We start from the raw sequence: 26,101 nt of genomic DNA, 5'->3' as shown, positions 1-26,101 counted from the left end.
CATCACAGAGTGAACATTTTATCACCCCCTTTCAGAATGTTTTGAGCATGTGAACTGTCTCACTTCAAGCACAAGAGTAATGCCAGCAGCTCAAGTTGAGCCAGTGCTCAAGTCTTTTCCTGCGAGAGGGCTTTGATGGCATTCCACATTTCTGCAAGTTGGTAAGCTACCGAGAGCTCATGAGAAACACTCTCTGCTAACATCCTTAGCACTGAAGCCCTAAGAATTGCAGTCCCCACTAACCACACTTAACAAACTTCATTATTTTTATCCATTTTGGAAATATTTTCTCAGGAAGCCTACTGATGAAGTAAGTAAATAAAAATAGGGCTCTTGGGGGTTGTGATGAAATAGGCTGCACACTGCCAAGTCTGCTTAGTTTACAGTCCACTCACGATGTCTGAGCTGAAGCCTGAAAAGCAGCAGATCATTTTTGGATGTCATCTTCTGTGAAACTTTGCCCTGTGAGTGTTGAACTTTTGTTCTTATTGCCACTACACACCTCCATAGAGAAGTGTTAGCACTTTGTAAGATTCTTCCTTGAGTAGAGAAGGCAGTCTAGTAAAAACACTTTGAGAAAGAAAGGCGGAAGTCCATTACTTGCAATCAAATGGATTCCCCCTTTTCTGAGAGGATTAACAAAGTGGACTTTTAATTTGGGGGTAAGTGGAGACTTTTCATAAAGACTGAAGTAAAAAAGATGTGATGCCTGTCACTAATTCAGTTTCATCGGTTTTATCCAATTTGGATATTTCTCTGGACATTATACAAGCTAACACACAAGTGGAGTAAGATGGTTCAAAGCTAGGGCAAGGTGCAAGGTGATGCTGATTTCCAGCTGTAGCTCACTGATGCGCACACAGACCTGCAGACACAGAGCAGGCCAAAAGGATCTTCCTGTCTTCTGCCAGCAAAGTCTGTGCCAAGTTTCTGTCTGATACAGCTGGCAGGGAGGAAGACATCCCTCTTTAAAAATGAGTTAAATAATGATATTAGAGGTTTGTGGGGTTTAGGTTTTTTCCCCTATTTTCTTCCCTAATTAGCTTCATATTCTATTTTCAAGTTAGGATTGCACACGACATACAGCGGATTTTCCGTGACAAAGTACTTTTGAAGTATTTGTCCTAGTGTAGCTTTTTTACTTTCACAGTTCATTTCTTTTTGTCAGGTACTCATTTATTATAGTTAGTTGGTTGCAGCTTCGGTGTTTTCTCTTGAAGGACAGTAGCATTGTTAAATACCTCCTCCTCTGGCCCTGCTATCATTCATCCATCTTTGTATGTAATTTACTGTGTGCAGAAGTACAAGACTTGGAAAGTTTTTCAAAAGACATAGTCATGAAAGCACACAGTGTAAGTATTGTGCATATACAAATAGGGGTAGTGTGGGTTTTTTAATCCCATAGTGAAATGAAAGTATATAATAAAATAGAAAATAAAAATATTTTATTTACCAAAAAGGTATCATTTAATTCCTTGGGTTCACCTCATATAATTAATATGCATTGAAGACATTTTTCAGTAGACTGGTCAAAATGATTGATGTTGACTGCTACCTGCTGTTTCTTGTTGCCCGACTTTACGCTAAGAAGGAGTGTCCTCTAATCTATGCAAATATGAGAAAATGGGTACTATCATTTGTACTTTTGGCAGTTACTTATGTGTTACTGTTAGCTGCCTCTGCTCGCTCTCTCGTTGCACTAGGGTCGTGTCTTCTATGCTAGACATCATCTGTCTTGAAAACAGATGTCATCTTGTCTACTGTTCTGTAGCCCACTCCTTGGCACAGTCGTGTCACCTTTCCACACACAGGCACAGGATCCACCAGCAAAACCAGCTGGAGCATGGTTGTCACTGAGATCGCCAGCACTGAAATGGGGGAGAAGGAAATTCACGAGTGATACATTTTTCCTGAACTGAAATTTTATATGATTTACAGGAACAATGTGGGAATTTTAAATAGGTTTTACAGGAATAATCTATTTGCTTTTTTAGTTTTGTTTTGGCTTTGCTTCTGAGAGGATAGGTAATTTTTGGTTTTGCCTTCAATTAGATTGTAGAAAAGTGAATTAATGTAGTTTTTGGACACTAAATTAATTCCAGATTTCCTAGAAATTTTGTTGGGTTTTTTATTTCATTGGGTTGTGGGTGTTTGATTTTGGGGTTTTTGTTTTTTTTTTTATTAAGGGTTTTTTTTGTTTGGGTTTTAGTCAAAAAAACTGAGGTACAAAGAGTTAAGTGGGCAGCATATCCACCTTGGAGGAGTTCAAGAAAATCAGTCACCTTCCTTTGATTATAAAAGCAATTTATGACTTCTTTTAAGTGGCTTGCTTAAGTAGGCACCTGAATGGAGTACTACCTGTTTGGAGTCATACTACTGCTATATGTCACATTTGTGTATACACAGATGACCTATAAATACTGAGTTTGTTTCACCATTTGCTCCTCCAAAAGTATGGGTACTTTAAATACTTTGACATTATTATTATCTATAATGAACATATATCATTACTTGCTAATAAACCAGAAAGAAAGATGTGTGTGCATCTGTATGGGGATTTGAATGTTTATATAGCTATATACTTCTTTTTTCAGGACTCTTTGGCCTGAATAACAGCAGTTGGTGGTATTATTTGTTTTAAGAAAGCAGAAAGTGACTGCATTAGCACAAGAATTTTATTCTAGAATTGCAGCTCCACATATCATAAATCACATAGAAAGCATTAACTGATTAATTATGCCCCATAATTCTCCGACATATCTCTGTCTAGACTATCATGCATGCAGTATTGCTTCTGCCAGGGTTGCATTTTGCTTGACCTTATGGCAGACATACACTGTAATTACTAAATGGGGGGTAATTTATGTAAACAAATGTTAGTTTTTCATAGCATGAGCCCTATCATTATGTTTTGTTGCTAGTGGATGTGTTACATAGCCATTCTTCAAGGGCTTGGGTAGATCTTTATTGTAAATTATCTCTATACTGTAAACTCGAAGATTTAGCATTTATGAAGTGAAAGTATCGTAATCCCTACATACAGTTTTTGTTTTCTTTCCTACAAGTATGTGAAAACTTTAAATGACCATGCTTTAGCAAAGTAAATATGCATTTCTAGTTAATACACAGAGAGTTTGGGGGATGCTGTTGCAAACTTGTAGTATCAGACATAATAGGTAAAAACAAATACATAGGAAATGAAATATGCTTTGATAACTGTCATGTACTGGCTTTCATCTATCAAAAACCCTAGAGGTAGCTGGCACACAGTGAAAGTAATTGACATTCCATAAGCCAAGCTAACCTAATGGCTCCCACTCTTAAGTGCAGGAATATATTATTGAAGGTAATTAATAGTGAAATTATCCACCAGTTTTTTTCTTGTTTTCCAATAATACAAATAGTGCCATTTCTTTCTTTCTTTCCTTCTGTCAGAGAGATTGATTGTGTTTCAATGACATCTGAATAGCTGGAGTTTTCCTTGGTGCAGACATGCAGCGGTTTTGGGAATGGAATTCTTGGCAGGCATTTAAGCTTATTCATTCCTTTCCTGCTTATTCATTTCACATTTACTCCTCCCTGTTGGAGGTCCATCCTTGTGCTGTTTGTTTTGTAAAGTTCATATGTTCAGTAAAAAACAAATTATTAACCTATCTTACCAATAGTAAATACTTGTTCATGCTCAAAATCTGTGCAGTGAGAAACAGAACAGTTTCCAGGAGATGCCAGTTTGGAGTTTGCTCTGCTCTTTTCATAGTTCATGTGAAACGAATTTAGTGGCCTCAGCACAATTCCTGCTACTGTCTCACTCAGCAATGCTACTGTTGTCAGTCCTTGATACCCAGGCAGGAAACAGGAATGATGTCAGCAGTAGAACTGGAAGGCTAACTTGACTTACTGGGTAAATGTGACTGCAGCAGCTTCACATCAGCATGTTCAGCCAGCAGTACAGACTGTTGCATTTGGTACAAACCTCCGTGGGCCTGGACTATACTTTTAGATTATTAATCTAAACTGTAGTGGCATAATTTCCATTTTAACTTGGTTGTTAACCATTCCTGCCTATGCTTTGATCATTCCTTCTGACAGTATCACCACTGTATCCATGGCAGTCACGAATTCAATGGATTTTGAATCCGCTGTGGAGCTGCTTCACAGGAAAAGGTGCCAAATTTAAATAAATAAATAAATAAATACTTGCTCAGAACTGGGAAACAAACCACCCTGTTGTACGGAAAGACTACAAATTATGGCAGAAGGCTCACTTGGGTAAACACAAAGCTTCCTGAAAGCACGAGAAGAGACCAAGGAGTGGAAAGGAGAACAGTAAAGGAGTATGAAAAGCCTTGGTTCTGCAATTGGGGGTGAAATGAGCAAGGTCAAAGCCCAGATGGAGCAAACTAGGGACATAAAGGATCACGGCAAGGGGTTTTACAGGCATGTCTATCATGAAAGCAGAAAGACGTTGAGGGGAATGTGAGTCCATTAATGCATGGGGAAGACAAAGTAGTGACAGACAAAAGGGAAAAGACTGAAGAACTCATCACCTTTCATGCCTCAGTCTTATCAGGCGAATATTGTTCCTAGACTACTGTACATTTCAGCATGTTTTAGGAAGAAAAAGGTGGAGCCAGCAATGAACAAGCAACAGGTTGAGAACTAATTGGAGAAAGCACATATAGTCAGACCTTTGAAATTGGATGAGATTTACCCGAGCATACTACTGCAAGAGAAGCTCGTCATGGAGTGCTTGTGGACAGAGGTGAGCAGGCTGACAGAAACCAACCCTTTCTACAGCATAACTCTGATTCACATCACGTAAGTCCATCCTGTGCAGTGGATGTGGCACGTGTCCCGTGGAGGTGAAAAGTGACAGTGTAGACAACATACAACATTCTGTAAAAGGGATTGAATTGCAATTGCAGAGGCCAACTCAATTTGGATATTACTGAAGTTTTCAGTTCTTGAATTTCTTTATAATCCGTAATGATGAACTGATTAGCAATTGCAAGTATGATTACTTTCAAATGTCAGCCAAGCAGCTAGAGAAAGATTTCCATTTCAAACATCTTTTTTCAATTATAGTAGTGTAGGCCTATAAGTGTTCATTTGTTTTCTTTTAATTTCTGTTAGGACTAATTTTAAGTCATAGAGCAGTTTATGAAGTAAATAAAGTGCTGTGAATTAGTGGTATTTTGATGAGATTTTAAATTGAAATACATAGTTATGACATTGGATGTACGTAATAAGATGTTTATTTAAACAAACAATCTCAGAATTGCAGTTACAAGCTGCTGTTCACAATTTTTTACATCAAGATGAAATTATAGTCAGAAAAAAGTATTGACCATTACTCGGTGTCTAAAGTGCCATTTGCAAGTCTCTAAAATCAATTAAATCCCCTCAAAGTTGGGATCAGACTTTGAAATTCTATGCAAGATATTAATACTACATTTTTTGAAGGAATGGAGATAAGGAAAACTCAGTGGATTTTTCATTAATTAATATCCATAACTAGTATAATTTTGGAACATTTAGGTGTTATTTTTCAGTCTCATTGATACCTCTGTATTTTTCCAGAGTTCTCTGAATTTTTTACTGAGATATTTCCAAAAGTCTTTGCTGTTTATTTCAGAATTACTTCATCATTGGGCTAAAGACGGTTGCACTTGATCATTGAAGTAGTTTCAGAGTTTATGCTTGTTACTGCTGTTCTTTCTGGGTATTAATAGTAGCAATCAACTTCTCTGGCCCTGCAATATTTTTTGCTGTCATGCTTCGTTCAGTTAACAGGGTAGATTTCTAAAGCAAGTTTACAGTATGACAGGCTGCCTGAATCTTCTGGGGCAGGTTGTAGTGCCACTCTTCAAGTGGAGTTTGGGTTATGAATGTGTAAATTGAAGACCTGAGTGACCTAAAGCACTTTTATTTGGGGAAATTTGGGGGAAGGCAGGGGCGGCGTAGTGAAATGATTACTGTAAGAGGTTAGAGCAAATAGCAAAGTCAGGTTTAAGAGATTTTGCCATCTGAATTATAAATGTTAACAGCTCAGTCTAATTAGCCATGTTCTGAGAAAAGATTTCACTGTGTGGATTGAAATTCCGGCATTCAGCTACATGTGTTCAAGTGGCTTTGGCTGCAGCCATCACAGCAGTACCACTGACTGGCAGAGGCAGTAATTGGAGCAGCCCAGCACAGCCACAAAAGGTGTGAGTAAACGCTGAGGTTCGTGGTTTCCATCTGCCAGGGTGCTGCTTTCCACGGAGATTCTCAGAGAGGCGATGACATTCATGACAGTGGTGTTGCACGGCTTAATACTTTGATGCTGAGGGCAATGATTTAGGCAAAATGATCAGGCAAGAGTACAGATATGGTTGGTGAGAAGTAGGTTTAAAGGCTAAATTAATACTGAGTAAGAGTTACAACTTGGGTGTTGTAACCAAGAGTTTTGCCTTAGACTTGTCTACACAGTGGGCGAACAGAAAGCAAAGAACTGCAGAATAGTTGTTTCTCAGTAATTCTCTATGTGAATACTGTCAGGGTAGACCATGGGTCCCCAGAGGAAGTTGGCACAGGATAAATACTGCATATGAAATTCAAATAACTTTTCTGTAAGCTACCTGCAGCAGAAGAGTCCATACAGTGCCTGCATGTTCCTGGTGTGTTCAGTGGCACCCATCAGTACCAGAGGGTTTCTGGAGTGTGGGTATACAGCTCTTCCCTTCATCTAAACACTGGTGTGGTTTCATACAGCTAAGAAGTCTGTTCCCAGAGGGACACTTCCAAGGATGCAGGGGGAGGTGCTTCTACCCAGCAAAACTGAGGTCATCGTCTGATCCTGGCAGCTAGGGAAGAGAGGCTGAGCCTCTGCTGAGGCTCCTCCAGTACCTGTACCCCACATAGTGTGGGAGGGTGTAGGGCCCTCAGCAGCATAACGTGACATAGAACAAAAGCTGCAGGATAGAGAGGAAAGTGCAGGGCTGTTGTGACCTTCCAGTCTATGCATAAATAAAATAATATAATTTAAATATGACATAGTTATGGCTTCGGTTTATTGAGAAGCTGAGATGCTGGGGCTCTCAGATGGAGACTGTATACTTTGCTCTTGCGGAGGTTTATGACGTCAGCCTAGTCCAGTTAAGTATCAAGGTCTTAGGGCATTCAGAATAATAGACCTTTAACCAAAAGTGCTGCTCAGTCTTCAGTGGCTTTAGGAGTTGAGAGAGAAGGAATATCATGACCAGAATAGCAAAATTGAGACAGTCAGCTACCTAATGAATTGTGTCAGGGAGCAGCAAAAGCAGGGGCTGCTCCCCATGGTTTCCAAGCTGGGAGGTGAGGGTGGATGCGACATGGACCTGCAATGCCCTCACCAGCGAGCTCAGCCAGAGAAGCAGAGTTGGGAAGATACAGTGGGTCCTGTTGGCACTTCAGGATGCATCAAGCAGCAGCAGTGGATCAAACCTGGTCCAAGATTGAGGCAGGAAATCCAAACAAGCCAGAAACAGGGCTGGGGACCAGCACTGCTGCAGCGTCTCTGGGACAGGGTCAGGGCTCCAGGCTCGGCAGCAGAGGGGTCCTTTACATACCAGTGCACGGTCCTGGGCTGTGGGCACTAGTATGTAAAGCTGGCAGTTGAGTAGGTAGGTATGTAAAAAATGAAGTAAATCAAATAATACAGAAGTGGTAGGAATGACTTTAAGCATAATTAATAAATTGTGTGGTAATTCTGCCCTTCTCAGTGCAGTGTCCATAAATTAATCATCTTGAGCAAAACAGACAGGTAGTTTATCAGTTATGATCACATGAGCCTTTAAGATCTCTCCTGGTCTGGGCAGGAAGATAACTCAAGCACAACGAACTGGAACATTGCGATACTTGATTCCTCCAGTTACCATCTTGATGGAGTGTCATTTTACCAGAGCCACCTGTTCAGGAAGGAAATCAAAAATTCACTAGTATTTGGTATTAACATACTTATTTCAGCAAGATTTGGCAATGGAAATAATCTGGGCTAGGGAGTAAGCACTGAGCTTTCTAAAGTTGTATTAAGTAGTTTGCAGTCTTTTATACAAAGAATAGGAAATTCTACTGTAATTCTAGGAATTGTATTTGCACTGTATCAGAGGAAGCTATGCTGTTGAGTAACTGACAATTGCCTGAGAATGGTAAAATAATAATTACAAAATTAGAATGAGTGTTTATTCATAAAAGAACAGACACCTTTATAAGCTGTAATTATCTTTTTGCTAATTTGGTCTCTGACTGGCATGCAAAGCATACGGAGGATGAAACTCTTCCCAAGCATAACACCACTACAGTCAGCACTGTGTTAGAGGTGAGGTTTGTACACTGGTTGTGTTGTAAAAGCAGGTCACACGAAGGCAAGTCTAATGAGTATCTGCCACTCAGGGAATGCTTACCTGTCAAGTAAAGAATTATCACAACTGCAAAAAACCCTTAGTGTAGGAGATTTCAAGAGATTGGGGCTGAAGGTTGCCAGAGCATCTGTAACTTTGTACTTGAAACCAGCCCTCAACTTTGGGTGTTCAGTTTGCATAATTCTCATCCCACTCTTGTTTTTTGTGGTTGGTCAGTCGTTGGTTGTTAGAATACAAACATGCTCTGCCCACTGGCCCAAAGAACATATAGTAAAGCCCTTTTTTAAGGTGAGAATTGATGAAAATAGGATGCACGAAAGTGATCACGAGATAAAGAACATGATGATTCTGCAGAAGCTTTTACTCAGATACACACAGCTCCTGTGAAGTCAGTTTGGGAGAGAGGGGGCAGAATGCTTGGGGGGGTTGTCCTCTTTCGCTGCATACAAGTGATTTGGTTCAATTTATAGGAAGAATGAGGATGAATCAAATAGAGTAACCTGCTAAATGTGTACATTTGCAGATGGGAGGGAAGGATATCTGAAGGCAAGCATAATCCTACATTTCATGGCAAAGCAGATGACAAAGTGGAGGAAGAGAGCCTGCTAGTCATGCAGGAGTTTCATGACCATCTGAAGGCCCAATGGGAAGTTTGAATTTTGGTGTTTAGTTTAACAGAAACAAATGAAACGGCTCAAAGGGTATGTGTTAAAATAAAAAGGGAAAAATGAAATCTCTGACAATACGTAATCTCTGTCCCCAGAACAATTACTGTGACATACAACAGTCAGACATTGAGACAGGGCAGTGTAGGGTTTTCTAAGAGGTTTGTTTTGGCAGAAGAGCCGAGTTGTCAGACACCATCCCTGAGGTATAAGCCAAAGAGCGTAGGCAGCATTGACAATAGTGAGCATAGCTGAGAGGGTTTGTTCATTGGTTTATATGGCATGGACTAAGTGGGGATAAGTAGGGTTGTGGTAGAGTGATTCCCTTCTTTTTTTACAGGTTATTTCAAGCAGCATTGATGCACAATGACTCGTTAGGCTGAAGGGCACGCTAGAGGGTCAGTTCTTTCATCATCTCTCAGTATGCACATAAAGCCGTTTGGAGATATGATGAAGTGACATAATCTGAGGTAGGATACACACTCTGGCAATTTCAGGTTAACTGACATGAAAGTAGGACATGAATATACATATTTATTTCTTACGCCGAAGGCATATTTAGCCAAAGCGTAAGAATTATGATTTATTATGCATCACTTTTTTTTTTTTTTTTTAATTAGGCGATTTATGGATAATGAGATATTTTTACAGGTATTTAGCTTAAAAAAAAATGTAACACTGTGGGACATTATTAGTGGGAAGCAGCAGAGATACCTTTATGTTTATAATGGAGTTAAAGTATAAAAATAAGAAAATTGAGGGAAGAGATTATTCTAGAAATAGTAAAATGCAATTTCGCAGGAACAGTGTCATATAATGAATAATGTGACTAGAAAGAAATAACATAGGCAAATAATAAATGAATTTTGAGATGCCTAACTGAAAATTGCGAAGGAAGTGCTATAGGTAATATAGAGCATTGGATAATGACAGTAAAACAAAAGGTTACTAATATGCTAGTAACTAGTCTAGACTAGGAACGGAGAGAAAAGAGAGGTAAGACAGCATTTCTAAGGATTTTAAGTTTGGTAGAGGAGAAAGACACCTCAGGTTCGGTGAGACTCCAGCTGGAGAGATGTCCATAGCAGTCAATTCACTGGTAGTGTCACTATATACACTGTTGAAAAACATTTGACTTCTACTTTTGTAGGCTATGCTGTAAGTTAATTTGTTTAATTCAAAATACTGTTTCATACTTTCTAATACTCTACTGAGTGTTCTGCTTTGTGACTTTTTATCCTCTGTATTAAAATTTGTAAGTAGCTGATCAGAAAAAGATGAACCTAATAATCCCGTGAACTGATTGGTGTTGTAATTAATTGTGATCAAATGATTAGTCAACAACCAAAGCTGATTTACCATCCTTTCTTCTCAAGACTTCGCACTGATGGTGTTTTTTCAAGACTGTAAAATAGATGCAGAAAGGCACTCGAAACTCAGATGTGACAGGGAGGTTGCTTTGCAGGTTAGGGGAATCATCTTACTTGAGCAATCATGATCCTAGTTGTTCGTTCCTCCAGGTTGATAGGATTGCTCATTGCAGATCTTTTTTTTCTTTTTTTTTTTTTTTCTGGAACCTAATATTTATTCATAGGATTTTCAGACTGGTAACTCTGCTAAACATAACTATATTGCGGTCTGATTTTGGTGATTATTCTTTTCACTTGATTCTAAAACCAAAGCGAAAGAACTGTGTAACTTTCCAATATTTTGATTTATAAGACTTGAGAGGTGCATTACTAATAATTCTTTTAAATGTTTCAAACTGAAGGACACTTGCAAACAGACTCACTGAGCTTGAGTGCCTACCAAAGTGTATAGGAGGAATATGCAATATGTTGTAATACCTGATCCAAAACTCTTTGCTTTGGTTTAGTGATAACAGTGTCAAGGTATAAATCAGCATAACAAATGGAAAAGTGAAAATTAGAATATACAAAATAGAATCTTATGTCAAAATGGAACCCAGAATGCATCTGTAATGCCATTATTTATTTTCATAATTGTGCAACTAAAAGTCACATCTGAATTGTCATCTAGCCTAAATAGAATGCTTGTCTATCACAGAGTGAGAAACCAAAGTGACAGTGTCATGACATCCTGTCCAAAGATTTAAAATAGTTTGCCTTCATAGAGGTGCTATTTGGAGTTAATATGTATGAAATAAGCTCTACTTCCCCTTTTTTTAAGATACAGCTTTCGTGTTTGCACAGATGCACATTTGTATATCGTCAAACTAGGAGATCTTGTTTTAGCTTGCAACCATTTAAAAGTGTCTACTTATTTGGGTATGTAATTGTTTGCCCAGTTGACTGTAAAATTACTGGGTTTGTAGCTGAATGACAGATTCGTCTTTTTGTGTCATGTTGTAGAAGGAATTTGGCAGTTGTGGCACAGGACTTTCTACTGCACAAGCTTGGTTGCCCTCAATGGAACTTGTGTGACTAAACTTTAGGAGGTCCTTCAAATGTATGGCCAACGGGTCTGTTTGGCATATGGAGTTTCTTCCAGGCTATCCACGAGATGTTTAAACTGCCTGTTTTGTCTGGGAGACTAACACTCCTCGGTGTTTTGTTTGTATGTATGAACCGAAAAGGAGACCCAAGTAATAACGTGAGCGAGATAGGGACTTATAGTTTACTAGCTAAAATATTTTTGCTTTTATAATGGACATTTAAGAGAATGTTTGGGCAATAGTGGGGACTCACTGGAATCCAAGATAGTCGAAGGACTGAGAAAGTTTAAATGCAGATGTTAGGCTTTGAATTGCTTTCCTTTTTGTTTCTGTGGTTTCCTTTTTACTCTGTATTGAGAGCCATAGTCTCTCAGGAAAGACTTCTCAGCATGCTGGAGAGCCAATTCCAAGTGCCTTATTAAAGTGGAGCAGAGGATGGCTCCAGAGAATACAAACTCTCAGGACTTCTTGGGTTCATAATTCTTGACAGAGGGAAGAAAGGGTGTGCTACCTGGTCTTTTAAGAAAGCAAGATTTTTAACAACTGAAGCATAACCCAAAGTATGTTTTCTGTGGGGTTTGGTATTTGTTTTTTGTTTTTTATTCTAATTCCAAAAACTACACTTGTGAAACTTTTTCGCAGATATTTTGGTTTAGGAGTTTTATTAAATAAGCAAACTGCTCTGTTTGGGAAAGTGTCATGTTTATTTTTAACATTAATTTTATGTGATGGTCTGGTCCTTTCCTATTACTCTAGAAACAAATACATCTTCTATAGCTGGGACATGCCTGCAAGCACTAAACAATTTCAGGTAACAGCTGGAAGCAGGCCAGGAGGGCATTTTGGCGCAAAGTTGGATTCTGAAGTTGCACTTCTGTCATAATCAACTCTGGCATTCAAAATATTTCCGTGTGTATAGGAAAGAGGCGTATATCCCTCAAAAGCACATGAGCTATGATGGGAATAAGATAAGGGGAAAGAACTGTCAAAACCAAAAGGTTTTGTTACAGTTTTTAGTATTGGTTGTTCTTTAGCTAAAACAAGGTCAGATACATCAGAACGGCAAGAAATTTCACACAATGTGTGAAGTTGGCTAAATTCCTTTTCAAAAGTTTCAGGTATGAAAGAAAATTTTTTTCCCTGGTTGTTGTATATGTTAAAATTTTGGAAGGAGAGTGCTTTTTGTTTACAAAATCTAAATTATATTAGAGAAATGACATTCAAAGGATTTTATAAAGTGATCTCAGCTGTGTAAGACATGTTGATAAATACAGTCAGAATAATATTTTTAAACGTTTAGTAAATGACTGGTTTTTACAGATAGTATATTTCTTGAATGCTTTTTCTGAACTCTAAGGCATTTTGCCAGCTTCTTTTCAGTTGTTCTTATGAACGCAGTTGTGACGCCAAGTTTTTCCTGAGAATATAGCATACAAAAAATTAAAAGGGGAATATTTTTCTTATTGTGGAATTGTTTTTGCTATGCAGCTCATGCAAGTCAGAGACTTTACCATAGGACTAAACAGGACAAATACAGACTTCATCTTTTAGTGGAGGAGGAAAGTAGACACAGAAATGCTGAACAAATAACCTGAATGTTAATATTTTAGAAATTGTTTGAACAGTTAATTTAGAGGAAAGCAATTAAGGAACATCAAAACAGACAAATTTGTAACCATTTGAAGAAAATAATCTGATAAATAATTGGTAGAATGAGGTTAATTGAAAACCATTTGTGTCTGACCAATGGTTTTGTTCTGAATAAGATAACAAGCTGAGCAGAAAAATGAAAAAAACCAGAGAGACTACTTTACAATACTGAAGCATCTGACACGATATTTTTGAGTTTTCACGGTGACCAGAGTAGGTAACCAGGTAAGAAGAAACTAGACCATTTATTTTGCTTTATTTTAACAGTTTATGTATCCATCTTCTCATGGTTGCTTATTTTCATTAAAGTGCATTTGTTAGAGATCTTGTCAGAAGCCTTTTTAAAACTGAAATAAATACTATCAGTCAATCTGCCCCTTACCTAACATGCTTATTGGTTATGCGTTTCATCTTCAAAGTACAAAGCTAGGATTGTGAATCATCCCTTTTGACTCATCCTAGCGTATCTTATTTATTCCTATATCTACTACTTCTGTATTTTATTATGGTTTGCTATAGTTCATAGCATTTTTCAGCATGCTAATGTATTTACATTCTTTCAGTCCTGAGATACCAAGGTGGTTTAAAATGGGAGGCTGTACACTGTGGTTATGGCACAGTTAGGTAATAGTAAACAGTTCGGACACTACCATTAGAGATTCAGATATCGCCTCCTAAGATCTGCAAAGTGCTACTACTTGAGTACAGCATATGTTGAAGCAAAAGTAATGGTTGAATTATTATGCCTAACACCTTCTCATTTAAATTCATACAATCTTGTGCTTTTCAGTGGAAAAAGCAGCCATTCAGACATCTTGGATTGGCCATTTTATTGTGCTCCCTCACATACAGAGCAAAAAGGAAAGACTGCTGAAAATAGAAGTCTGCTTTTCCTCATATATTTTCTGCAGTCTCTGGGCATGAGTGAGAAGCAGTGTGGTGGTTGGCTTCTGGCTGGGGCCACCACACCACACCATGCTTGTGTGCAGTAGGTCTTTAACACATACAGAGCTTCATTTGGCAATGTTACAATTCTAAATGGAGAAAAATGTCTTCACATTGACATCTATAAACTGTTCCCATTATGACCTTCAGAGTCTGCACCACAGCAGCTTCTTCGCAAGGGCGCTAAGTGGCACAATATTTTAGCTCTTACCAGCTGAATGAACACCGGTCAAACTGACTTTTTCACCTCCTACAGGTAATGCGTTAAAAGCAGTATATGCATAAACAGCTGAGCATTAATGAGTGTAATGTTTTTATGGAGCCACATACTACTTATCAGAGAAATGAAGTATCAGATCAGAAATTTCCTGCAGGTGTTTTTTTATACCATAATTTAAAACATTTCCTGAATGCACAATATGTAATTCTGTATTTAAATAGAAGTTTTCAGTTTTATTTAAATAGAAGTTGCACTTCAAACAAAAATACATAGCAAATTGGAGAGGGGGAGTTAGAAATATTTTTTGTTTCTTTCAGATGAGGCTATGGTTGATTATACCATGAACCTTACAAAAAATATGCATAAAATTTTGAGTTTGTTCAGGGTTTTTTAGGGAGACAAGTTCTTTTAAGATGTTTATTGCAGTATATGTTCTTTTCCATCACATATCTCTTCAAAACATATCAAAATAGGCAAGAATTGTTAGAAGTCAATTGCTTCACAGATCACACAGAGCAGTCATTATAAACAGTGCATTTATCCTAAGGATTGGACATGCAGAAGCCCAGCAGTCAGTATAAGCTACCTGTTGAGTGCTTTACTTGGTAGGCTAATTGCTCTGGTGTTTTGAAAATGAAAGCTATAGCTGAATAATCAAAGCTAAATGACATTGTCGTAGCATTTGAGAGAAAGGTTAATAACCAAGACTGTATGCACATGAGACTGTCAGGTGTTTGTCTAATTGCAAAGTATGCTTTTAAAGTGAAATGAATACCTAAGAGATAAAGATCTGGGGCTAAATTCCTTGTTACAAAATGAGCTATTCTGATTAATAAGAGAGAAGTTGCCCCAAAACCTGTGTTATTCTTAATCCACATTCAGTATTGGTAAATTGTTACTCCTCTGAAGACAAACGTATACATAAAGAAGTCTAAGAACATATAGCAAGAAAAAATATTGCTAATACTGCATTGAACTATCATTCAAATCGGGCAAAATTGCAAGGAGGATCTATGGCAGTGACTGAAAAATCTATTTTAATTTATTATTACTTCCAAACAATAAGCTGTTTTCGTAGTCACTAAAAGCCCAACAGTTAGAAACTCTTAACAATAAACATGAACCATCTTGCATTTTCTTATTTTTTGTCTCACTTAAATCTGTTGTTTAAATCTGTATGTTGTCTGAGAAGTGCTAGTTTCTCTTAGTTTTTACCACTAAGGAATGATTAAAAAAATCCTAGTGTACAAAGAATGATGGAAAACAAAAAAAAAAATATGTCTAAAAGTTACAGTTGTAACCATAACTACTACAGCTAATCTATTTACTGTATGTCCAAAGGCTGTACTGAGCGCTTACAGATAAGCCAGTGTGATTCAAGGACTACTCCATTACAGAAAGCCCTTAAAATTGTGTAGCTGTCAAGGGACTGATGATGGCTGTGAGCACACTTGCTGGATGTGTGCATAATGCTGGTTGTTTCTTTTTGCTGTCTGTGTTACTATATTAGACCCTTGCACCAAGGAGCCCGAATGCTTATAGAAACAGCTGGAAGTACAAAGAAAAAGTAATATCTCTTATGTGATCATCTGCTACACTGCAGACCAGCTCAGAGAATCATCACCATTCACTGCAGCCTGCGGTGGGGCTGGGGATACCAGCTTGCCACTGAGACAAGGCTCTGTCCCTGAAGGAGAATGCTTAGTCAATCAGACAGGATTTAAAATAGGCAGCATGTAAGAGACCACATGTAGAGGAGGCCAGTATCAGGGATATTGGTATTCTTATTTTTTGTATATGTATTTTAAAGATGAGTATTTAGCACATCAGTTGCAACTTGGATGCTCAGTATTCTGCTGAGGGCTTTTCCCTTGTGAGATATCCTCAGAGAAACAACAACATGGTCCTACAACATTAATGGAATTTTTTGAGTTCTTGATTTATATAAACTTTTCCCCCTTTCTGTGAAAAATCTCTTTTTGGTGGCTATTACAATAAAGAGAAGGATGAAAAAATTTAAGGCTGTTATGATTAGTTCCTCTTACACAAGACGTTTTGGAATAAGGTGTACTTTGGATGCATCTGAAGTTTCATGCCAAAGAAAAGTTCTACATTCCACCCAGTTTAGGATATTGTCCTTCTTGTGTTTGTCCTTTCTTGTATCACATCAGTCCATAGCAAAAATATTACATGTACTAGATATTAAACATGCTGTTTTTCTGTGCTTCTGTAGATACTTCAATTCTGTCTTTGAGATTTGTAGAACTGCCACTGGGAGTAATATCAACAGCTTCCTATTCCCATATCCAGAGGGCATGTTTCTTAGAAGCACACTGGCTTTCTGAATGATCTTTCCATATAATTCAGTGTCCTTCCCTGGATAAGGCAGGTGAAGTTCATTATCCTAGAGCCATAAGAATTTTGCTCAAAACTTCCCAGTTTTTATAAGTCTGTAAAAAATGACCCTAAAGGAGAAAGAAATTACTTGACACCACCCATCTTCCCCTGCCTCAAATTCCACCACTTATATTGAATTGCTAAGATAAATGCCAGGGTTGACAAGAATCAGGAATGTGTTGCACAGTGCATTCCTACATACTGCACACTTCATAGAGCATTGGATTGACAATACTGTAGGAGAGGATTAGGTTCGAGGCCACCTTAAGAACCTGAACGTGCACAAGTCCATGGGACCTGATGAAATCCATCCACGGGTCCTGAAGGAGCTGGCGAATGCAGTTGCTAAACCACTGTCCGTCATATTTGAAAAATCCTGGCAGTCAGGTGAAGTTCCCGATGACTGGAAGAAGGGTAATATAACTCCCATTTTCAAGAAGGGGAAGGTGGAAGACCTGGGGAACTACAGACCAGTCAGTCTCACCTCTGTGCCTGGCAAAATCTTGGAGCAGATTCTCCTGGAAAGTATGCTAAGGCACGTGAAAAGCAATGAGGTGGCTGGTGACAGCCGACATGGTTTCACTAAGGGGAAATCCTGCCTGACCAATTTGGTGGCCTTCTATGACGGGGCTACGGAACTCACGGACAGGGCAGAGCAGTTGACATCGTCTACCTGGACTTGTGCAAAGCGTTCGACACTGTCCCGCTCGACATCCTTGTCTCTAAATTGGAGAGACATCAATTTGATAGATGGACCACTTAGTGGATAAAGAACTGGCTCGATGGCCGCACACAAAGAGTTGTGGTCAACGGCTCGATGTCCAGTTGGAAACCTGTAACGAGTGGTGTCCCTAAGGGATTGGTGTTGGCACCTGTCTTGTTCAACATCTTTGTCGGCGACATGGACAGTGGGATTGAGTGCGCCCTCAGCAAGTTTGCCGACGACACCAAGCTGTGTGGTTCAGTTGATACGCTGGAGGGAAGGGATGCCATCCAGAGGGACCTTGACACGCTTGTGAGGTAGGCCGATGCCAACCTTATGAAGTTTAACCAAGCCAAGTGCAAGGTCCTACACCTGGGTGGGGCAATCCCAGGCACTGCTACAGGTTGGGCAGAGAAGAGATTCAGAGCAACCCTGCGGAGAAGGGCTTGGGGGTGTGGGTTGATGAGAAGCTTAACATGAGCCGGCAGTGTGTGCTTGCAGCCCAGAAAGCCAACCGTATCCTGGGCTGCATCAAAAGAAGCGTGACGAGCAGGTCAAAGGAGGTGATCCTGCCCCTCTACTCTGCTCTCATGAGACCTCACTTGTAGTACTGTGTACAGTTCTGGTGTCCTCAACATAAAAAGGGCATGGTGCTGTTGGAGCAAGTGCAGAGGAGGGCCATGAGGATGATAAGAGGGCTGGAGCACCTGAAGACAGGCTGAGAGAGTTGGGGCTGTTCAGCCTGGAGAAGAGAAGGCTGCGTGGAGACCTCATAGCAGCCTCATAGCAGCCTTCCAATATCTGAAGGGGGTCTATAAGGATGCTGTGGAAGGACTCTTCCTTAGGGACTGTAGTGGTAGGACAAGGGGTAATGGGTTCAGACTTAAACAGGGGAAGTTTAGATTAGATATAAGGAAGAAGTTCTTTACAGTGAGGGTGGTGAAGCGCTGGAATGGTTTGCCCAGGGAGGTTGTGGGTGCTCCATCCCTGGCAGTGTTCAAGGCCAGGTTGGACAGAGCCTTGGGCAACATGGTTTAGTGTGAGGTGTCCCTGCCCATGGCAGCAGGGTTGGAACTAGATGATCTTAAGGTCCTTTCCAACCCTAACTATTCTATGATGTGTGTTGGGAGGATCATGCTTGCTGTTAGTTATCAGGTGATGAAATGACAGCTGTGACATATTTTCCTGTAAAACTGAAGCTGGATTACTGTAGTTCTCTTTCATTCCTACGTTATTATCAGTCTTCCATTTGTTCAGAAAATTGCGGTTTGATGAGCCACAGGTCTGAGGTCTTGTTCTGACTATCTGTTCTTAGTGTTCCTCTCCTGAGAAGAAGCTATTTACATTAGCAAGTTTTTGGAAGTCTGAGTGGGACCTTCTGACTAAGCTGAGAGTTATTCTTCAGTATTCTTGGTATTCCTGTGTGACTGGATTCCATTTGAAATTAATTTTACTGGAATATAGAGGTCTAAAGGACTTCTTGTCCTGTTAGATTCAAAATATCAGCCTATACCTCATATATACCCTGTGAGTAGAGTTTCCACAAATAATCCAAATTTACCAGGCAATGAATGTTTTGCTGGACTGCCTTTATGATGGCAAAGTGTTTTTTTCTTGAAAACCTGTCCATTGTATCTCTGTATCTCTTCAAAAATCCAGAAAATTTGGTCACTTGTTTGGAGACTGACACTGGAGAAATATGTGTTTACTTAGTGGGACGTTTTGCCAACGTTGCTAATGCTCCAGTTTAAGGTTTTCACAGTGACCTGTAAAATAACAAATGACAAATCATGTCTTACTCCCTGTCACACTGACAGCTGCAACGTGTTCCAGTTAACAATGAGAAATAGTAAAACTAAGATGGCAGCATGTTTTCTTCAACAGCTCACATAATCTGGAGCTTTCTTCTCTTTCACAGAATTACGTAGCTTGAACGTGATGATATAGAGACCTTCTGTGAAAGATCTGTTAATGATTCCATCAATAGAGGTGGACTGGGAATAGTAAGATAATAAGTATTTCTTTTTAAATAACCAAATTATTAGTTCTGCCAAAATGCTGCTGCCAGGTTTGGGTTTGTCTTGGGTTTTAAGCTATTTCCATGTAAATAAATATGCCGGTTCTGGGGAGGGCTGGAGTAGCTATGAGTCAGTGCAGAAACTAGACAGAGACTTTTAAAAGAAAAAGAAAAGCAGTCATGGGAATTTGGTATACCCACCTCTTGATTACAGAAGCAACTGGAGCATAAGAAGAATGATTAACAGAAGAAATGAACTCGACAGCTCCTCCACACAGGGCAAGGAAATATATTGTCTGTGCAAGATGTGTGCCTAGTGTGTCTGTATTACTTTGTATAAAGGCCTCATATTCTTTGTTTGGCTAGAAATGAATGAGGCAGACAGCTCACAGCCCAGGGACTATAAGGTTGACGTGGTTGTCTTGGTGAGGAGGAGTTTCTGGTGAACCTGGAAAGGAACTGAGAGGCTGCCATCCTCTGCATGCTGTGGAGAGTCAAGGTGGCATGCATTTGGCCGTGGTGGAGAGAAGGAGAAATCATCTCAATGAAAAGATCAGGAAGAATTTCTTTCTCTGTTTCTGCCAATGTATAAGTCTATATAATTTGAAAGCTTACACACAGTATGTGTAACTGCAGAAAATTAAGAGGCCTGGACATGTTACATTGCTACAGACTGTTGCATCTAGTTCTGATTAAAAGGATTCAGTAGCATTGCCGGGAAAGAAGGTGTGCTAAGAACAATTCGCTCAGCATCCTCCTGTTGTAATTTGTGCAGTTATTCTTTTAGGGCTGAATACAACTCTCTATCTTCCTGGAGGTGGGAAAGTAGAATTTCAAATAAAAGAAGTCCTCTGATCCCCCTTCTCTGCACTGCCCACCCCATAATGCACTTTTCAGATCCGTGATTCTGCTTTTCCTATGTGTGCTGCCCTTCCAGAATTTCATGTGGAGTTGTTGGCTTTTGTAAGGGGATAGCCTACTAAAAATAAACTGTTGGCAGAGTCCACAGTCCTGCGAATATAGGATGTGGGCACTGTTTTGGGAAAACCATGCTCTATAATTTTACCTACTGATTTCTGTCATCCAAAGGGAAGTTGGAAGGTTTCCACCACTTCAAAGGGAGAGCCAATGAAAGACTTTTTCCAGTCGAGGCTCTCCAGAACCCAATTCCTGGATGACAGAAGCAGGTTTCCACATGAACTGGAGGAAAAGCCTTCATCTGCTGCTCTTAAGCAGCAGAGAAGGGGGAAGGAGGTACAGAGTTCAGGGACCAGAAGGCAACACAAAACTTGCAAGCCATTATGAAGAGCACACTTCTCATGTGTAATGTGTGGTGAACTAGGGAGTCTCAAGGAGAGTGGAAAGCATGAATTTGTGAGCTAGGAAGATAAAGGAATTCATTCTAGTGCTCCTGGGCTGATTTTTTTGTCAGGCTGTCTGTAGAGGTGAAGGGAATAGTATTGAATTAATTGAGGCAGGTTGTGAGGGAGAGCAGAACTAATTAGAACTTCGTAGGGATGCAAGTACAGATGTGTGTTTAGGGAGCAGAATCAATTAGGAACCTGCATTGGAGGGGCTGGGGGATTGTCCGGTTGTAAGATTACTTGATTAGGAAAACTCTTTGGTGCTTTGGGGGAATGGAAATTCTGGTTTTTAGATGATAGGGAGGCGGATGAAGCAGATAGAGAAAAAAAAGAACTGAAAGGAAACCTATCCTTAAGTCCTCTCACCTTCCATGCATTCATTCTCTCCTCCAAGGTTTCTCATCCTTTTTCCATCCTTAAGGCAAAGGCATTTGAAAATGGCGTAATCAACGGGCCAATGCCAGGGGGTTGTCTTCCCCTACTGAAGGAGACTATGTGAAAATTTTCACCCCATTCCTGAGATTGCTAATTCAACTATTTCCAAATCAAAATTGCTGTGCAAATTTTAATGCATCAGGGAGACTTGATGGTAGCAAGTATAGATTCTGTTTATAGGTGCTCTTTCGTATATATTTGTTTCTTTATATATCAATATTTTGAACTTTATGACACATGTTATGCAGTAAATTTTGTTTCAGTTGTGTTTTTCTCAATGTGTTCACAAGGCCCTCTGGCCCTGTCTGAGGAACACAGTTATTATAATAGGCTGAGGTTCTAAATTTTGCAATGTAAAACAACTTGCGAGTAACTACGTAAAGAGAAGATTGAGGCATTAATGTTGTCTCAAAATGAGAGAGAAAAGGAAACACTTACGTCAAATGAGAAGCAAGCAACACCAGGTGGTTTATGTTATGCTTTGATAGTATTTTTCTCTCAGGTTAAGAGCCCTAACTACTGGGCTCTTCAAATCCTGGGAGATTTTTTTGGCAAAACCTCTAGACTTTTTAAAGCCTGATTTATATGTACATATGCACATTTTAAATACACTTTCTCACTACTATAAAAGAAAAAAAAAAGAAAGAAAAATGATCAGCCCTTCTCCAGATTTTAGCAGGCAGTGAGCCTCCCTGCTCAGGTGGGCGCATGCTGCTTGGCCTCGCTGCCCCTTCCTGCAGAGGACCTGATGACTTCCATTTGTTCCCCTCCCTGTTACATTTCCTGAGCTCATTCACAGCTCTTTCCATTATTCACAGCTCTGAACTGATGAAAGGAGAACAGAAAACAAGTGTTTTATCTGTATGTTAATGGTGAGAAGGTTTCAGGAGGGGAGGTGGGCAGGGGAGCTGTGGAGGTGGTGACCCTTGCTGTTGCCTTGCAGGAATGTCAGCTCTGCTGGAGAGGAGGCCCGCAGAAGAATGAGGGAGTGTGATGGCCTGACGGACGCATTGCTGTATGTGATCCAGTCTGCTCTGGGGAGCAGTGAAATTGATAGTAAGGTTTGTCATCTTTGTCTTTTCAAGTGCAAGGGATCCAAGTATTCAGGGCGTATCAGGACTATAAAGTGACAGGTTGTTTTTTAAAAAATATGTTGTGAGGGAGATGCTTTAGCAAAGCATAATTTAGCCAGTCTTTCTATTTTCCTTCTGTTGAGCTATGTATTTTTGTGTGTACTAAGTATTGGATTTGTGTCTACCTGTGTAGTGTGCACAGGTAGGCGTGTCATCCTCTCACTACTAAGGGAGAACAGAGGCTACTCGTTTACGAAGAGCAAATACGTCATATTCCATGTAAAGTTCCTGATATTGCTGTGCCACGTTTACCTTAAAATGGATTTTCCAGTACCCAGTATGAGACAGAGCTAATAATACTGAGGTAGGCTTAGAAAGCAAACCAACAAACAGTTAATGGGCTGTCTGGCATTACAGCCAACATTATTTCTTCTTTGAAGAGGATTAATTAATGCCTTCAGTAACAACTGTTTTAAGATGTATTTTTGTGTCAACTTCACTTCTCTGAAAGTACTGGAATATGAACAGGCTTCTCCAAAGGTGAAAGGCACTGCCTAATGAAAAACACTTCAAGCGTTTACAGCTGAAGATTTGTAATACACTAAAGTATTCCAGAAAAAGAAGAAAAAGACTAGCTTCAAATATCTTTTGCTTTCAGTAGATGGTGCTAAATTAATTGCCGTTGCTGTTGCAGAGCAACCGTGGTCCATTTGCAAACCCCTAAGAATCAGAGATTTCAGTTTGAAAGGGAGAACAGCCTTTTATGCAGCAAAGTTTTAAAGCTTACTGGTTTGTATTTCCAAATGATCCTTCACGGATAGTTTCCCAGATAGGACCTCTGTGGGTTTATAGATTGGAGAGTGATACTCTCCAGAACTCTCTGGTCATTAGCTTGAACCAAATAGCTGAAATTTGCCTATGAATTTAGGGGACAGAGAGAGGAATTATGAGAGGTTTGTACTGTGTGGTGCTGGGCTGTTTTACTGTTAAAAAGGCTAAATAAGGAGCACCGTAAGCCTCCTGTTTTGCTGCCTCTTGTTAATATAGACTATTCTGTTTATGGTCATACCTGGCATGACTTGGAAAAACTACAGGCTAAGACATGTATGAAGGAAAAAATGAAGAAATGAGAGAAAAATTATTCTGCCTGCCTTAGTAGTTTTAACCTGTCTAAAAGTAGAATGTAATTTAATAAAAATATTGAAATAACTCTAAATCACTTGGTATCTAGTTTCAAAAATGGTGCTGTTGTAACAAAACAATTGAACTCTAAAATAAAGTTATAAATGTTGTTTTCCAAATACCATGACAATTGCCCTATTAGATAATTTTGTAATACTGTTAGTGACTAAAAACTGAAATGCTGAAAAACTAGTCTCTGCTCACACAGGCTCTGAAAGAAGATTGGGGACTTACAAGCACATGCAGAGCTGTTGTTAAAGTCATTCCTCATGTTGGTGAAGTTAAGAGTGCATAAATCGTAGCAGCATTACAAGCATCTTAGCAGCATTGTTTCTTGTAAATATGTAATAAGAAAAAGCTATGCTAATTCAAGTTAAAGTGTTAAAAATGACTGACTTAGACATGGTTACCTGACAAAGTTGCTGGTCATAATTTTAATTTCATCTATTAAAGTAGAAAGACTAGTGAACTCATATTTAGTCCCCTTATGGTGAAACTGATCAAGGAATAAGGAATACAAGGATCCTGGAAAGTTCAAAGATACAAGTCAAGAAGGAGTGAAGTCTGTCCAGCTGCACGGCTAGAACCAGCTTGCGTGGCTAATAGGAGTTCACCTTAGTGAAGAAGGTGTTGGTTGCATTTGAGCCTTTAAAGTTTGCTTATCAGTTTTCAGTTTGAGGTAATGTTGTCCTTGCGGTGGGCTCAGCTTTTTTTTTTTCAACATAAAGAGAATTAAGTGTGAAAACTGTTATTTGTAAAAAGGGGAATTAAAATTTAGAACCCTAATTGACAAACACAAAGCTTCAAAGCTTCACTATGGCTGTGCAGAAGTAAGTGTTAGCAAGAGCAAATGAAATTCATATATGGAAGAGTAAAAGAGGCATCAAACTTTTTTAAAAAATATATGGTCACTGTGAGGTCTGCAAAGCTTTCAGGTATGAAAGGTGCACTGAGAACACTTTTTACACACATATTTCTACACATGTTTTTGTATTTGGCTGGAGATTTCAAATTAGTACAAGTATATTGTGAAATTTCACCTATGTTAAAAAATAAAACAATAATCCTGCATAGATGAGTTTGAGTATCATCTCTGGAACTTAATGTCGTTGCAAAAACTGTGTGCCAACTGCATGCCTGGCATAAGCTCACACTATATAAAAGTAAATGCAGCCCCATCTGTTTGCCTCACTGGTGAATATGGCAGAGTAAGGCAGAGCTGAAAGCCTCTCAGTCGTTCCATTCTGGGTTAATGGAGCAATGGAGCTGGGATGTAGTGACCATAGGTTTTTACCTCCATGGAGCATTAAGAATAGTTGAAATAAATACAGACAGATACAGATGGATTTTTCTAACCATATTTTCCCTGCCTGCAGAAAACTAAGCTCATATCCTTCTTATTAGGTATAGTCAAACCAAATTGAACAAACTAAATGGGGAAGCTTCAGGTAAGTCTAAACTGAACTTCTTTTAGACTTGCAGAAATTATATTGAATTATCACTGAATTTTCCTCCACTGGGTCTCACTCCATTTCTGGATTTCCACCAGCACCTTCTACAGAAGGCACAACCTATTAGGGGGACAAATGGATGAGAGGGAAAGGCTGCTCACAGGGTATCTGCGGCCTGGCTAGAAGCACTAAAAGCAGCAGGACTGACATATCTGGTCTTATCTCTGGGACTCAAAAAGCATCATATGGTCATGCTACAAATACTTGTGCAACAGAACTTGGATCCAATTTTTCTGTTGATTTCTGCATTTTTGTGTTTTCTATTCTGGCACAGAATTTATGCCAGAAAAGAAAACGCAAACCAAACTCAGAACCTGTTGCCACTTCCTGTTCAGAGCATTTTCTGTTCATTGAGGTGGGAGTTTGCTGACATTCTCTGTGTGTTCAAGTTCTCTTGATGACTTTTTACCTCAGCTTGTTTCACATGGGGCTCCAGCATGAAATTCAGAATGACAATAAAAAAACTCCTGGAAAAATACTGTCCGGACTACTGATTTTTTTCAATAAAAATTTCTAAATCTCTTAAGCTGTGGTTATCTAGGGAGCGCTCAGAAATGAGCAGATAAGAATTGTGCTGGGAAAATTTATGTGCAAAGATCAATGATATTTCTTCTGCTTTGTATATGGAGTAAGGGAAGGATTTTAACTTTTTTTCTGGTGTGTTTTTTGGTTTTGCGTTTTGGTTTTTTTTTGTCATACTTTTCAGACCGTGGAAAACTGTGTGTGCATTTTGAGGAACCTCTCATACAGGCTAGCTGCAGAAACATCTCAGGGACAGCAGATGGGAACAGATGAACTTGATGGATTACTCTGTGGTGATGCCAATGGAAAAGACGCAGAGAGTTCAGGGTGCTGGGGGAAGAAGAAGAAGAAAAAGAAATCACAGGATCAGGTAATGAAACTTACTTGCAGCTGCATTGCAAGTACTTGAAGTGCCCATCATTTAAAATATAAATAATTAATGCACTGTGTTAGAAATAAAGTGTGTGATGCATAATATACAAAACTCTTGCCTTTGTTAATTAGCTGAGAGCTTAAAGCAGAAATTGCTCTGGAATAACGGAATATGTTTGCTTGAGAAAGTTGCACATTACATGACGGCA

At 39.3% G+C, this 26,101-nt stretch overlaps 1 protein-coding gene across 7 annotated transcripts in view; it reads left to right on the top strand.

Annotated features, from left to right (window-relative positions):
• Positions 1-26,101, top strand: part of CTNND2 (catenin delta 2) — a 530,492-nt gene that overhangs the window by 402,732 nt on the left and 101,659 nt on the right. For all 7 annotated transcript variants that reach the window (XM_030485322.1, XM_030485314.1, XM_030485286.1 and 4 more), the window contains exons 12-13: positions 22,176-22,293; positions 25,705-25,890. In XM_030485322.1, coding sequence (XP_030341182.1) covers positions 22,176-22,293; positions 25,705-25,890 — 304 coding nt within the window. The remainder of the gene's footprint in view (positions 1-22,175; positions 22,294-25,704; positions 25,891-26,101) is intronic.

This window comes from Strigops habroptila, chromosome 1 (assembly GCF_004027225.2).
Source record: "Strigops habroptila isolate Jane chromosome 1, bStrHab1.2.pri, whole genome shotgun sequence".
Lineage (NCBI taxonomy): Eukaryota > Metazoa > Chordata > Aves > Psittaciformes > Psittacidae > Strigops > Strigops habroptila.
This window is presented reverse-complemented; position numbering and strand designations above follow the sequence as displayed.